This window comes from Nycticebus coucang, chromosome 8 (assembly GCF_027406575.1).
Source record: "Nycticebus coucang isolate mNycCou1 chromosome 8, mNycCou1.pri, whole genome shotgun sequence".
NCBI classification, from domain to species: Eukaryota; Metazoa; Chordata; class Mammalia; order Primates; family Lorisidae; genus Nycticebus; species Nycticebus coucang.
In genome coordinates, this window is record NC_069787.1 from 82,238,838 (window position 1) to 82,252,797 (window position 13,960).

At 43.0% G+C, this 13,960-nt stretch overlaps 1 protein-coding gene across 4 annotated transcripts in view; it reads left to right on the top strand.

Moving 5' to 3' along the window:
- Window positions 1–13,960, top strand: part of ITGA9 (integrin subunit alpha 9) — a 458,012-nt gene that overhangs the window by 124,471 nt on the left and 319,581 nt on the right. For all 4 annotated transcript variants that reach the window (XM_053599997.1, XM_053599996.1, XM_053599998.1 and 1 more), the window contains 4 exons: window positions 55–149; window positions 5,011–5,101; window positions 8,814–8,859; window positions 12,595–12,749. In XM_053599997.1, coding sequence (XP_053455972.1) covers window positions 55–149; window positions 5,011–5,101; window positions 8,814–8,859; window positions 12,595–12,749 — 387 coding nt within the window. The remainder of the gene's footprint in view (window positions 1–54; window positions 150–5,010; window positions 5,102–8,813; window positions 8,860–12,594; window positions 12,750–13,960) is intronic.

The following is a 13,960-nucleotide window of genomic DNA, read 5'->3' on the forward strand; positions in this document are numbered from 1 at the left end:
AGCCACACTTACATTATTCCACGTGACTTTTCTAACCTGTTTTTCTCCCCTCAGATGTGGCCATTGGTGCACCCAAGGAGGATGACTTCACCGGGGCGGTCTACATCTACCATGGTGACGCTGGTGGGATAGTCCCTCAGTACTCAATGGTAATTGATGTGGGAGTAGTACGTAACTGGTTGTTCACACAACAAGTGGGTGTAGAACCTTTACTATGCACCATGTCTTGGGGAAGGAAGGAAGATACAGCATTGTTACGCTAGATATGTTATGTAGATATGTTAGATACATATCTACGAAGGAAGATACAGCATTGTTCTCGTCTTCAGCCTCCCCACCCTTTAGTGAAAGACACAAGCAATTGATATTGCTAATTAAATACAAAAAAGTATTCTTAGAATCCTGAGAGGGCTCACTTTAGGGATGCATTCTGCCTAAAAAAAGATAATATCCAAATCTCACCCAGAGTTAAAAGCTATTTAAGAAGACAGAGGAAGATTTCTCTTATTGATTAATCTATTGTCAACCATTATGCTAAGCTAAAAAAATGAAAAACGTTTAAAAATATCATCTGAGACAGTGGCATCAAAACCAGCAGCTTGTCAAAACCTGGGCCTTGTGCTCCAGACTTGGGAATGTGGAAGTGGTAAGTTCTAGTTTTTGCCCTATCAGCTTGGTGTTTGATTTTGCTGATGGTGTCCAGCCCAGCCCATGGGAAAAAAGGAAGTCACGCTCTCGACAGAAGCATCATCAGGATATTTGCGGATGTCTGTGTGCAGAGTAGCCCTGGCTTGCATCTTCCTCCCAGTGTGTCAGTGACGGAAGGGGACCGAGCACACATCGAGACATTTCCAATTAACAAATATCTATTTATTGAATACTTATTTTGTGCTAACCAGATCCTACTCATGTTTATATGTATGTATTTACATCTTAATTCTAAAAGGCAGTATGTAAACATAAGGAAAACTTATATATTTATTAAGATTGTCCTTCTTCCAGTAGATTTAAGGCAGCTAATTAAGGGTTGAGGATTCTCGTTGAGCTCAGCAACTCCACTGTGGGAGACAGGTGCTTAGGGAGGTGCTGGGGAGAGGAAGCCTGTTTCTTGAGTGTCCGCCCTGCCCTTTTCTTACCTTTAATCCTCACAGCAGCCATGTGACTTGGGTATGTTTATCATTGCCATTAATCTATGAGGTGACCACGACCCAAGGAAGTTTTGAGTGGCAGTATGGCCATGGAAACTTTGCCAATCTGATTGCCTGAAACTTTTACCATTGATCACCGTCCTCGTCTCCATGCTAGAAAAAAGGAACACTCAAGAAAGTTCTGTAGGAAGATTTATGAATATGGAAACTTTTTTTGCCATGAGGCCTACATACTCGGAGGAGTATTTATCTAGACTATCTTTAGACTACTTATGAATATTTCTACTTTTCACTAGAAATAAATAACAGTGAAATTAATATACTCTCAGATGATTCAGCTGACATGGCAGAGGAAGAGGTGTTTGGGGACAGTTTGGGGGCCACATATGAGTCACAAGAGCTTCCCTAGGCTTCCCAGTATGACAAGCTAAAAGTCATCCAAGGAGCCCCATGCTCAGGCATTGCTCAGGGTCATTCTCCATGTATCCTCCGGGAAGCTTGTTTTCCTGGACCTCGGAAGCTAATCACACAGAAAGGCAACCTGTGAGAGACCCCTGCTTCCCCTTCTCCCAGGGTCCTCCAGTGTTTTGTTTTGTTGCTGGGTGGAATCCCTGCAGAGAACCACAATATAAGTTTGTGGTTAGCCTGGAGTGCCATTAGTAGGAAGCAGGGTGGCAGCTGGGCTGTCTTTGTCAGCACACATGCTGCCTTGTTAACTTTGATAAAGAGAAGCGGTTTGGGTCTCTTTAAAAAAAAAAAAAAAAAAAAAAAAGAAGGAAACAACTATGATTACACTTTTCTGAGCTGCTAATATGTATATGATAAGATTAGTGATTTAAAAGGGAAAAAAAAAAAATCCTTTAATGACAGAGTCTTCCAGACCTAGGTCCTAGACAGAGCTGGCATTGTGCGGGTGAACTAGAGGAAGAAATCAGAAACAACTCTGGGCAGTGGAATCACTTTTCTTTGGCCCAGATTTGTATTATTTCTGCTGGGTAAATTGTGAGATCAGTGCCCGAACTTCTTCTATATTCCTCTTTAACTCATTCCTCTTTCCCGAGTTTACCGTGGAAAGTGTTGATTTTAAGATCCTTGTGTGCCTTTCTCAATTTGAGAGCCCTCTGGGCATGTGAGGGCGGCTCCTGTGATCCTTTTTCTGCCATAAGGGACATTGCATATAAACCTGGTCAAGTGGAGGTTTTCCAAGGCTCCTGGTTTTCATTTAGGGTTATTAGCACCGAGCAGACTTATCTTCCTGGCTTTATGGCGTAATGGCCTGCAGATGTCTGTGGAATAACTTAAGCCTGGATCACCACCCCCAGATGGACCACCCCTTCTCTCTCCTCCTTGTCTCAGCCACAGCAGACCTTAGAAATGCAGACCCAGGCAAGAGGCTGCTACAGTTCTTGGACTTCAGAGCCGAGATGGTCTGCTTAAAGCATGGCTTTTAAGAAATATGCAGACACACATATATGTTTGTTTAGACAGAGCCATGTGGGAGGTGGTGCTTTGCCTATTAGCAAGAAACATTTCTCCAGTGTTTCCTACAGTGTTCTGATTTGTACTTTGATGGTTTCACATTTCCTGTTGGATGGCTTAACTGAAGATGGCAGGCGGCCCTCTCTGATCATTTCTGGAAGGGTTAGTTGCAATTATCAGCTGCTGGGGGCAGGGACATCCTTGGCGTCTCCATTTGTATATCCTGTGGAAACTCCCCCTCCCTGCCCTCATGACTTCTCTGCAGGATGACTCAGTAAGGAAAAGGATAAGAAAAGTCAGAGTAAGCTCCTGGATGTGTGTAAACTTCATTCTGATATGGAGTTTGCTACAAGACATGAAAATAAAGCATTTCTCTCGTCTTCCTCAGTAAGGGCATTGGGAGGTGAAAGCCTCCCCAAAGAGACTCTGTAGATCGAGGGAAAAGGAGCAGGCTAGATCCCAGAAGATGGAGCTTTTCTGATTCAGAAAGTTCAGCATCTTTGTGAGAAACTGTGCCACAGGAACATCAATGCACAGCTTCAGTGTGAAGAAAGCTATTTGTACAACAAATATTCTTTTTTTTTTTAGAGACCGAGTCTTACTTTGTTGCCCTCGGTAGAGGAGTACCGTGGCATCACAGCTCACAGCAACCTCCAGCTCTTGGGCTTAGGCGATTCTCTTATCTCAGCCTCCCGAGCAGCTGGGACTACAGACACTCGCCACAACACTTGGCTATTTTTTTGTCGCAGTTTGGCCGGGGCTGACGCCCTACCCACTGAGCCATAGGCATGGCACACAACAAATATTCTTGAACCAACACTCCTGTGTTGACATGTGACAAACTTAATAATGAATAAAGAGTATGCATGGCTGGGTGCAGTGGTGCATACCTATGGTCCTAGCTACTCAGGAGGCTGAGGAGGGAAGATCACTTGAATTCTAGTCCAGCCTGGGCAGCATAACAAGACCCCATCTATAAAATTGTTTTAAAAAATGTTGAAATGTATGTCTATACACACACAGAGTATATACAGTCGAACCTCTGTACGTTGACCACCCAAGGGACTGTAACAAACTGGTCAACATATTGAGATGGTGAATATAAGGAAGCAGGCCTGCTGTACTGATATGTACATGTGGTGCATGTCTAGTCTATGAAAATTGGGTCAACTTGAGGTGGTCAATGTAGGGAGGTGAGCAACTGTAAACACAGTTTATAGTTCAGTGTGGTCACAATAAACACAGATGCTAGTGTGTCCATCAAATATAGCAGTGTTGTATATTGTGGTTGGTTGAGGGGCTGCCTTTTTTAGGGGAGCAGCTTTCCTATAATTTATAGAAAGTTCAGAACCACAGAGTTCTAGCAGGGGTCCTCAAACTTTTTTAAACAGGAGGCCAGTTCACTGTCCCTCAGACCGTTGGAGGACCAGACTATAGTTTAAAAAACTATGAACATGGCAGCGCCTGTGGCTCAAAGGAGTAGGGCGTCAGCCCCATATACCAGAGGTGGTGGGTTCAAAACCAGCCCTGGCTCAAAAAAAACAAAACAAAAACAACAAACAAAAAAAACTATGAACAAATTCCTATGCACACTGCACATATCTTATTTTGAAGTAAAAAAACAAAACAAACAAATACAATCACACCCCCTCATGTGGCCCACGGGCCGCAGTTTGAGGACCCCTGTCTAGATTTACGAGGTTAAACCGTTTAATCCTGTCTGTGAAGCTTGGGAGTCTATGGATCTTCTAGTTGGCTGGATGGAGAGATCATTTCCATGTGACCATCTCTTCTATCTAGACATGTTAATTATCTGTCTCTCTGGGGAAAGATTCTTTAACGTGTTCCTCTTAGGAGGAGTGCTAAATACTTAGTATATAGTGCTAAATACTAGTATATACTTAGTATATAGAGAGATATAGGATAAATATGTTCTTAGAATTTTAGCCAGTTACACTCGTATAAAAACAAAATAGAACCTCTATTAGGAATGAAAGTTAAACTTTATCCATTTTGAACTTCAACATGTCAAATAATTAACATACTAGTTTAGGTGGATTTTTCATTAGCAGTGAACTTAGAGAAAAATTTTTGGTTTTTGGCCGGGGCTAGGTTTGAACCCACCACCTCTGGCATACGGGGCCAGCACCCTACTCCTTGAGCCACAGGCGCCGCCCTTAGAGAAAAATTTTTGAACGATGACATTTGGCAAAGCAAATAATAATAAAGGAGTGTGTATTCTTCAAGTGCCTGCTAAAGACTCCCCGATCAAATTAGGATTGATCATTTTTGTCTTTCAACAGGGAAGCTGGAATGAAATAGTTGCGGTTCTTATTTGTGACTGTGCTCCTTTCTGGTAACTTCATTTCCCTATTTGTTTCAGAAACTGTCTGGGCGGAAGATAAATCCAGTTCTACGGATGTTTGGCCAGTCCATATCAGGAGGCATTGATATGGATGGAAATGGCTATCCTGGTAAGCTGTTTTTCTTTAAAGGCACACGACTAAATGAAGATAAATGCAGGAGGTGGGATAATTTCCAGTTTGGTTAGCAATCATTATAGCCATCTAGGATTAGAAAAATTCATACAACAGAATACAGTGTTTTGCCTGGCATTTGATTTTAAGGTGAAAATAGTGTGGAAGTTTATTTTGGAGTTTTAAAATGATCTAGTCTGAAGGGTTCAAGCACCAAGAGGATGGATTTTTATAGTGATTTCTGTGGTAGCAATTTTTTTCTAATGAAGAAGGAAACTACTATCCATGTTTAAAATGATAGATGGTGAAACTGTGTGTTTTCCTTGACATTTAACCATATTTAGAGGCTTCTTACTCTTGAGAGGGAAAAGGAATAGCATCTTCCCTGCCCCTAGCCCCACTCCTAGAAGAACATTATTGAGAAAGATTTGCAGAAGAAAACCATGTCCTTTTGCTCACAGACAAAACAGACCTACACCACTCAAGGCTGGCTGGCTTGTCTTCAGGGTTATTAGTGCGCTTTGGAGACAGAGGCTAATTGAATAAAAATATATGATTTCAAACCCCAATCCTGAGTAATATCAGGTTTATGTCAAATTGGGTGGTGGAATAGTGGTTCTTCGGGTGTTTGAAGATGGCATAGAATAAGGTGTGGGGGGAAAAAAAGATAAGAATCTGAAAAAAATCCAGAATCATTATGAAATTCAGAAAACATTTTCCTGAATGTATAATTATTTTGCTTCTGAGAAAATATTTCTTTCCACTTAAAATCATTTTTTTTTTTTTTTTTTTTTTTGAGACAGAGTCTCACTATGTCACCCTTGGTAGAGTGCTGGGGCATCACAGCTCACAGCATTCAAACTCTTGGGCTTAAGGCATTCTCTTGCCTCAGCCTCTCAAGTAGCTGGGACTACATATTCCCACCACAATGCTCAGCAATTTTCTTTTTCTTTCTTTTTTTTTATTAATATTAAATCATAGCTGTGTACATTAGCTCAGCAATTTTCTTGTTGCAGTTGTCATTGTTGTTTTGCTGGCCCCGGCCAGGCTTGAACCCGCCACCCTCACTGCATGTGGCTGACGCCATAACCACTGTGCTATGGGTGCCAAGCCTCCACTTAAAATCTTAAAAAACTAATACAACCCTGTTTGAGGACACCAAATTTTGTGGTTTCATACAGACAAGAATTTTGAACATTCCTTAAGACTTCCCAGAGCTAAGAGTAGAAGTGGAATTGAGAGGGGTCAGCATTGATGCTTTTGCCCCAAGATAGACCCTCATGGGTCTTTTTAAGTTTGAGAAAGCAGTCCTCCTTGTTCTGGGCCATTTGTGGCCATCCTCAAATAATTCCTTATATGGGTTTAGCACTTTAATGTATGCAAAACGCTTCCACATGCAACATCCAGCTCACAGTGACCGCAGTATTTGGATAGGGATGGGGGTTTCTCCCACTTTGTAGATGAAGATGCTGAGCTTTAGAGAGGGTAGGGGACTGGCCAGAGTCTGCAGTGTGGATGGGGACTAAGGCTTCCCAGTGGTTCAGCTGCTTCTCTGTAAATGCATGGTAAGCAGGGTGCTTACATTTCACAACACACCTGAATTTTTACCTTGCATTCTTCTTAAGAGAAATGACAAATTGATTAGGTTCTTTTAATTTCAAACATCCAGTTAATGAAAAAAGACTATCGAAGAAGAACAAAATTAGTAAACACACCAAAGTGTGGGAATTTTAGGAATGAATGCTATAATTCATGATTTGCTACTTATTTTTCCGTAAGGAGGGTATTGCGTAGATGTTGTAGCCATTTAGTGACATATAGATTCATACTCCCCTGGACTCAGGTGCTTGGTTCTGTGCATTCCAAATTGTATATAAAATCAGCACATTGTACCCCATAAATGCATTAATGTACACAGTTATGATTTAATAAAAAAATGTTAAGAGAAAAAAAACCCAAAAAAACCCCAAGACCCCACAGCTAAGGGGTTGATATTAGGGGGAGAAAAGATAGCTTACTGGATGAGTAAATACGTCCTAAATTAAAGTCATTTAGGAATAAACATTACTGGGTAAGTATCTTTGTTTACTATTTTTGAGTTTTCTGATTTAAATATGCTATATGCATTTAATAAATATTAAAATATTTAATATTTTGTTCAATGAGTCATAAATATTAATGAATAATATTTTCTGATTTAAATATTATGAAATATTGGCAACATTTAAAGAAGGTTTTGGGGATGAATATCTCCATTGTACAGAGCAGGACACTATAAAATTCTCTGAGGTCATATAGAATGAGGGCTGGAGGTGATTTCATGTTCTACAGAAGATAGAGCATTTTCCAAGAGTCATTTAATTCTAATCTCTCTCTTGATTTCATTGATGTCAATATATAAATAATATGAGCTACTTAGAAAGGTCTGACAATTAAGTTCATGAGCTCATCCTAGAAAAAGTGCTATACGCCTCATTGCTGAATATCACTGCAGTCACCTTTAAAGTACTCCTCTCGAGGGCGGCATCTGTGGCTCAGTGAGTAGGGTGCCGGCCCCATATGCTGAGGTTGGCGGGTTCGAGCCCAGCCCCGGCCAAACTGCAACAACAACAACAACAACAACAAAAACAGCTGGGCGTTGTGGCGGGCGCCTGTAGTCCCAAGCTGCTCGGGAGGCTGAGGCAAGAGAATCACGTAAGCCCAAGAGTTAGAGGTTGCTGTGAGCCGTGTGACACCACGGCACTCTACCCGAGGGCGGTACAGTGAGACTCTGTCTCTACAAAAAAAAAAAAAAGTACTCCCCTCGAGAAGCTGTGCACCCACACCAGCACCTAGTCCACCCTTCAAAGCAATTTTGGAACTCTTTTTCTGGACTGGCCATCAGAGCTGTCATGGTAGGAGATCTGACAATTAGATTTGAGAATTTACCACTGTGTGATTATGTTGGCAGCACTGTACAGACAACTCGGTAAGGTTTCAGAGCCTTGGTATATCAGTGTCTCACAGCCGTGTTCATGTTGACTTGTGGTGGTGTCTTGTAGGGGTGTGCGTTATTGTCACTACATGTTTTTGTGTGCCATATAACAATAGTTCTGATGGCCATTCCCAAAAAAGAGTTCTAAAATTGCTTTGAAGGGTAGACTAGGCACTGCCATTGGTGCATAGCTTCCCAAAGGAAGTACTTCAAAGATGACCATAGTGATATTCAGCAGTGAAGTATGTAGCACTTTTTCTAGGATGAATTCACAAACTTAATTGTCATATCTTGTATGTAATTTAAAATATACTAGTGACCACATAAAAAAATAAGAAACAAATAAAGTTAATTTTAATACTGTTTTATTTAACTCAGTGTAGGCAATATATTATCATTTATACATATAATCAATATAAAAATTATTAATGAGATAGTTAATGGTTTTCTGTACTAGGTCTTTGAAATCTGGTGTGTATTTTACACTTACAGCATGTCTCAATTCAGACCAGCCATATTTTTAAGGCCAATAAGGGTGATTGGCTATCCTATGGACCACACTGATTCCTACAAAACCAATACATAGCCTAGACAGTGGCACCAGAGGGCTCTCTGACCTCAAGGCCTGCTCTCCATTGCTATAGACCACCTTGCAGGGGTGGGGGTGGGGTATAAGGGAGTGGTTGGGCATAGGTTTCATCAGGTTTCTGAACGCTATGAACTTCTTGTTTTTAGATGTCACTATTGGAGCCTTCATGTCTGACAGTGTGGTTCTTCTAAGGTGAGTTGCCTCACTCTTAGGTTTGGTTCTTCATGGGTGAGGGATGGAGTTTGGTAGGGGAGGCACCCAGGGAGTTACTCACCTTTAGTCAGCATTTTCCTCTGTTCTGTTCCTTGCAGGATGGAGGTGCTCAGTAAAAGGGAATGCTACCTTTATCTTCTCATTCTTATCCTCTATCCCAGAACTTACAGCTGGTGTGAGATGATGGCCTCCTTGGAGCGTCTAAGCATGGCCTAATTCCTAAGCCCACAGATAACCCATTTGTTAATGTGTCATACAACCATCATCATTTTCTATGGGTACCATAACACTCAAAGGGGCTGTCCATCCTATCTCTTTATTCTTATACCCTGAATCCTAATCTCCAGTTGGTCCTAAACCCCCTGGGGACCAGAAGCCTCATACCCTCTGGACACATGTCATTCTCTGTTGGCAGCAGAGGCAAGGGACGTGAGCATAAGCCCAGAGCTTGCTGAAGCCCGTGCAGTTTGGACCTCTCCTGCAAGGAACAGTCGGCTGCCATCGCCACTCATGAATCCTTTCCAAGTATTTTTGGCTGGGGTGGCGCCTGTGGCTCAGTGGGCAGGGTGCCAGCCCCATATACCGAGGGTGGCAGGTTCAAACCCAGCCCCGGCCAAACTGCAACCAAAAAATAGCCGGGCGTTGTGGCAGGCGCCTGTAGTCTTAGCTGCTCGGGAGACTGAGGCAGGAGAATCACGGAAGCCCAAGAGCTAGAGGTTGCTAAGCCCTGTGACATCATGGCACTCTACCGAGGGCCGTAACGTGAGACTCTGTCTCTACAAAAAAAAAAAAAAAAGTATTTCTGGCTGTATGAGTCATAGGAGGCAGAATTACACTTTGGAGTGAGAGCCAACTCTTAGGTTTTGTTAATAATCTGATGGCAGAACTTTCTAAAATAGACTAGTAGGATCTTAGGGTTGGAAGGGATCCCAAAGGCCATGTAATGTAGTTCCACACCCCAGATACTTCTCATTCAGCAGTGCCTTCTTCTGAGTCTCCACTGCTGTATCACATAGCCTCTTTTTAAATGAAGTGCCCCATGGGTGGGGGTTTAGTAACATGTAAGGGAACCAACTAACCCCCACGTAATGCTAAATATTGAATTGTTACAGAGGCAGTAAAGCCTTGAGGTTGAATGTGAACTCTGGGGCCAAATTGCCTGGGTTCAAACTCTGACTCTGCTCTTTCTAGGTTCTGTGACTTTTCTGTTTCAGGGTTCTGTGACTTTTCTGTTTCAGGATTCTCCTCTGTTAATGGAGATAACAATACAGATGCTCCTCTACTTATGACGGGGCTGGCTTAGTAGCCTGACTGCATTACCAGGTGTGCAGGCTATTTATCTGTGACCCTGTCTTTGCCCTGTAAGCAGCACTAATCCTGCAAAAAGCTAGGACAACTTGAGCAACATGTGTCAGAGGGCATCCCAACCCATTTTATTATTTCCCTGGAAACAAAGTATCAGGATTTGCACTTTTGAGCTATGGTAAAGGAGTATTCCAGATACAGCTTCTTTTAAAAAAGGTTTGACAGCACTTGCAGAGTGCTTGGGTGACCCTTTGCTTTTATCTCAGAGGCTGGCACATTTGCAGGGACCGAGAAATGGTCTCCCTGGCCCAGAAGTGTGGGCAGGCCCTGGCTCTGCCCTCAGGAAGTTTGCTTCTCTCAGATTAGTTCTGGGGCAGGTCCTGTGTTGCAATGATAGGCGCCTGGTGGTGTGCCATTGGAAGTCACAGGAAGCGATCAGAGAGGCCTATGAAAGATTTCAGAGCTTTTCTTCTTCCAAAACCAATACTTGGAGTTGAAATTAAAAGGTCTGAGGGAACTGATCTGGCAGATGTTGGAAGAAGATGTACCTGCGAGGTCCCTGTGGGCCATTTCAAAGGATTCTGTTTTCACAATCTCCGGGTCATTCTGCCTGGCGTTTTCCCTCCTATTTCCTGCTCTTCACCATCTTCTGCAGAGCCGTCCTGTGAGAGGAGGACTCAGCCTTCTCCCTGACAAGGTGGTCCTTGGGTATGATGGGACAGGCTGGACTTTGCCTCTGTAGGGTGACCAGGCAGGGTGAGGAACTGGGCAGGGTGGACATGGGCTCTCCCTAGTGCCTCTGTCTATTTGTGAAACTTTCAGCACTCCTGTGGTTCTCAGGCCTCTGGCTTGGAATATATTTGCAAGTATTTAACCAGGGTTTTTGCACATCCCTTATCTTGGAAACAAGAGGATGAATTTTCCGGGATCTTACCCAGCTTTTGGGGGTGCTTCATGCTGGCAGGGAAGACTTGGAAATAGTGACAATTCACTATAGTAAGTGGGGGCCAGAGGTATGTGTACTGAGGTGGAACCATAGAGAGGAAGGATGCCCAGATGCCAGGGGTATTAGTGGGGATGGGGCACTCTAGCTGGCTGTGAGGAGCCAACAGAACTTTATAGAGTATCTACTGGCATCTATAAGCACATTGGTTGGGATAAACTATTCACTTCCTAAGTTACTTCTAGCATCATCCGAGGGTGAACCCAGAAGAAAAAGGAAAGGCCAGCATGTTGGATTTCTTTCGGGCAACACTGTTTGGCTTCTGTTTCTCCTACAGCTGGATTTTGCTCTTTGAGTCCCACAACCCCATTGCACCTATCTGCCCTTCTGTCGACCCAGCGCCCAACAGTGTGGCAGCCGTAGAGTCCCCTCACCCCATCTGGGCTGTGTGCGTCCTTACTTCCTTTTGTCACTCAGGTTTTTCTTAATGCTTTCTTCTCCTAGAGCTGGTGTCAGTCATTCCCATCCCGCCTGTCACTCTGGACTTCCTTTGAGGAAGCATCTCACACAAGTGAAGTCATTGTTCTCAAGCCACTAATGCCCCCTAATCTTGTTATGTCACCCCAGCAGCATGCAGGCCAGGGCTCCACTGGGGTAAAAGGGCCTCTTTGTGAGGCCTGAAGAGGAGAAGGTTAAGCTACAGCTTAGGTACAGCAGATGTGTGCACTGAGAGCAGAATGGTGTGATTCACTCTCAGCTTTTGTTGGACACTGCCCCCTCCCTGGGAAGCCCTCAGGTACTATCCATCCATCCGGTGCTGGGGGATGGTCCATGTCAGGGAGGACAGTGTGGATGTTCTTCGGGTTTCATTTGGCCCTGAGGCCAGGTGAGTGGATTGCTTCTGCTCTGGTGTACTTTGCTTTACCAGCTGGGACTCCATTAATCAAGTTCTTTTAGAAAAATACTGATGAACTGATGGGGATAAGTGAAGGAGGAAATTTGCTTGACTGGATGGGCCTGGAACTTTGTAGCTCACGTTTATAATGGTAATAGATGCTTTTGGAGGAATCCCTGCATATACTTCTATTTCTCGAGTCATCACTGTAAGAATTCCTCTTAGATATATCCTTATCTTCCTAATAGGATGGAAATCGGTACTTAATTGGTAAAATTTTAAATAATCGTTCAGCATCTGCTATTCCTTTTATGGCTTTAACCAGATGTGTTTTATTGACAACTAATTTGCCCTTATTGGGAAGCTAACCATTAATTTCTTAGGCAATATGCCAGAAAAAGTACTTACAGAACACATTGGTCTTTCTCTCTTGAGTTCTTTCTTACTTAAAATAAAGGCTGAGTTGAAGGCCTAGGATTTATCCTTGATTTATCCTATTTGTATAGTTCTTGTTTGGTTCTGAGAACTGTTCCTTACCACCACTAAGTTACCTTCCCCTCTTGTCCTGCAGAGCAAGACCCGTGATTACAATGGACATCTCCATCTTCCTGCCAGGCTCCATCAACATCACGGCGCCTCAGTGTCATGATGGACAGCAGCCTGTGAACTGCCTGAATGTCACCACCTGCTTTAGTTTCCATGGCAAACATGTTCCTGGAGAAATTGGTAATGAGCCCAGGACAGCCATCTTAGCTGGAGTGGGCTTGCATGGAGGATGTTTCAGACATTCCCTGTTGCTGAGTATCCTGGCTGGTTTTGCAGGCAGTAGGCCCACTGGCTGGATACCCTTTCCCACCCTTTCTCTTTCCTGCTTATTGATATGTTCCTAAATTCTTACAGCCTCCAGCTGTAGGACAAATAATATTGGACATCAAACATCCTTTTTCCAGACTGAAGCGTCCATGGACCATGAATGGAACAGGCCTGTGTGGGACTGGTGGAAATATAATGCCTGGAGCCTGGCCTCTTATTTAACATTCTGAGCAGTTAGAAAACAGAAATGACAGGATTTTGGAGGCTCCTGATTGAGCTTGCAGCATCAGCCAGATGTCAGGAAGGGTTATACTATTTACTGTGGAAATGGAGACCAAAGATGGATGGTGGGATTGGGACGCTGGTTTTACAAAGGCTTAGGTTTCTAAAAGAGGAAGTCTGCTTTGAGAATTGAAAAGAGGCAGGTGTTGCCCTGAGGGGTGGTAGATGTCCCTGCCATTCTTTGATTGAGGAAAATCAACTTGCTAGTTCACTCCAGACACTGGATCCTGGGAACAAGAAAGGGTCACTGTTGATTGGAATTCAGAGGATGTGATCACCTGAAGGAAATGAATCTGGAGCATTACACAGATTAATAGGTGCTTTGTTTTTTACCTGAAAGGCTGATTTAATAATAGAAAGTAAAATTCCAGGCAAACAAAAACACCAAGACAAGCCTGGACTTACTGACTTTCTTAGATATTTTTAATGTCGTAATGATGCCCCTTGCTACTCATCAGCATCACTGGTAGCTTATTTGAGATGCAGACTCTCAGGCCCCTCTCTCCATCAGAGTCTGCCTTTTGATAAGATCCCTGCTAGATTCATGTGCAGGTTGGAGACACTGCTCTGGAGCACACGTCTGTGCACATATCCCAAACATGCAGAAACACACTTCCACAAGCTAGTTTATTCCTTTAACTGCACCTTGAATGCCCTCCCTTATTCAATCATATGTTCATCCTTCTCAGCTGTCTCATTGGAGCTTTATCTTGATCTTCAAGGTGGATCGAATATGCTCAGCGATTAAACTTTGTACTTATTTATGTAGATTTTTTTTATCTTTTAAGAGACCTTAGGAATTTAAATATTGAATGCAATTGCATGATAAAACTTGGGAACTG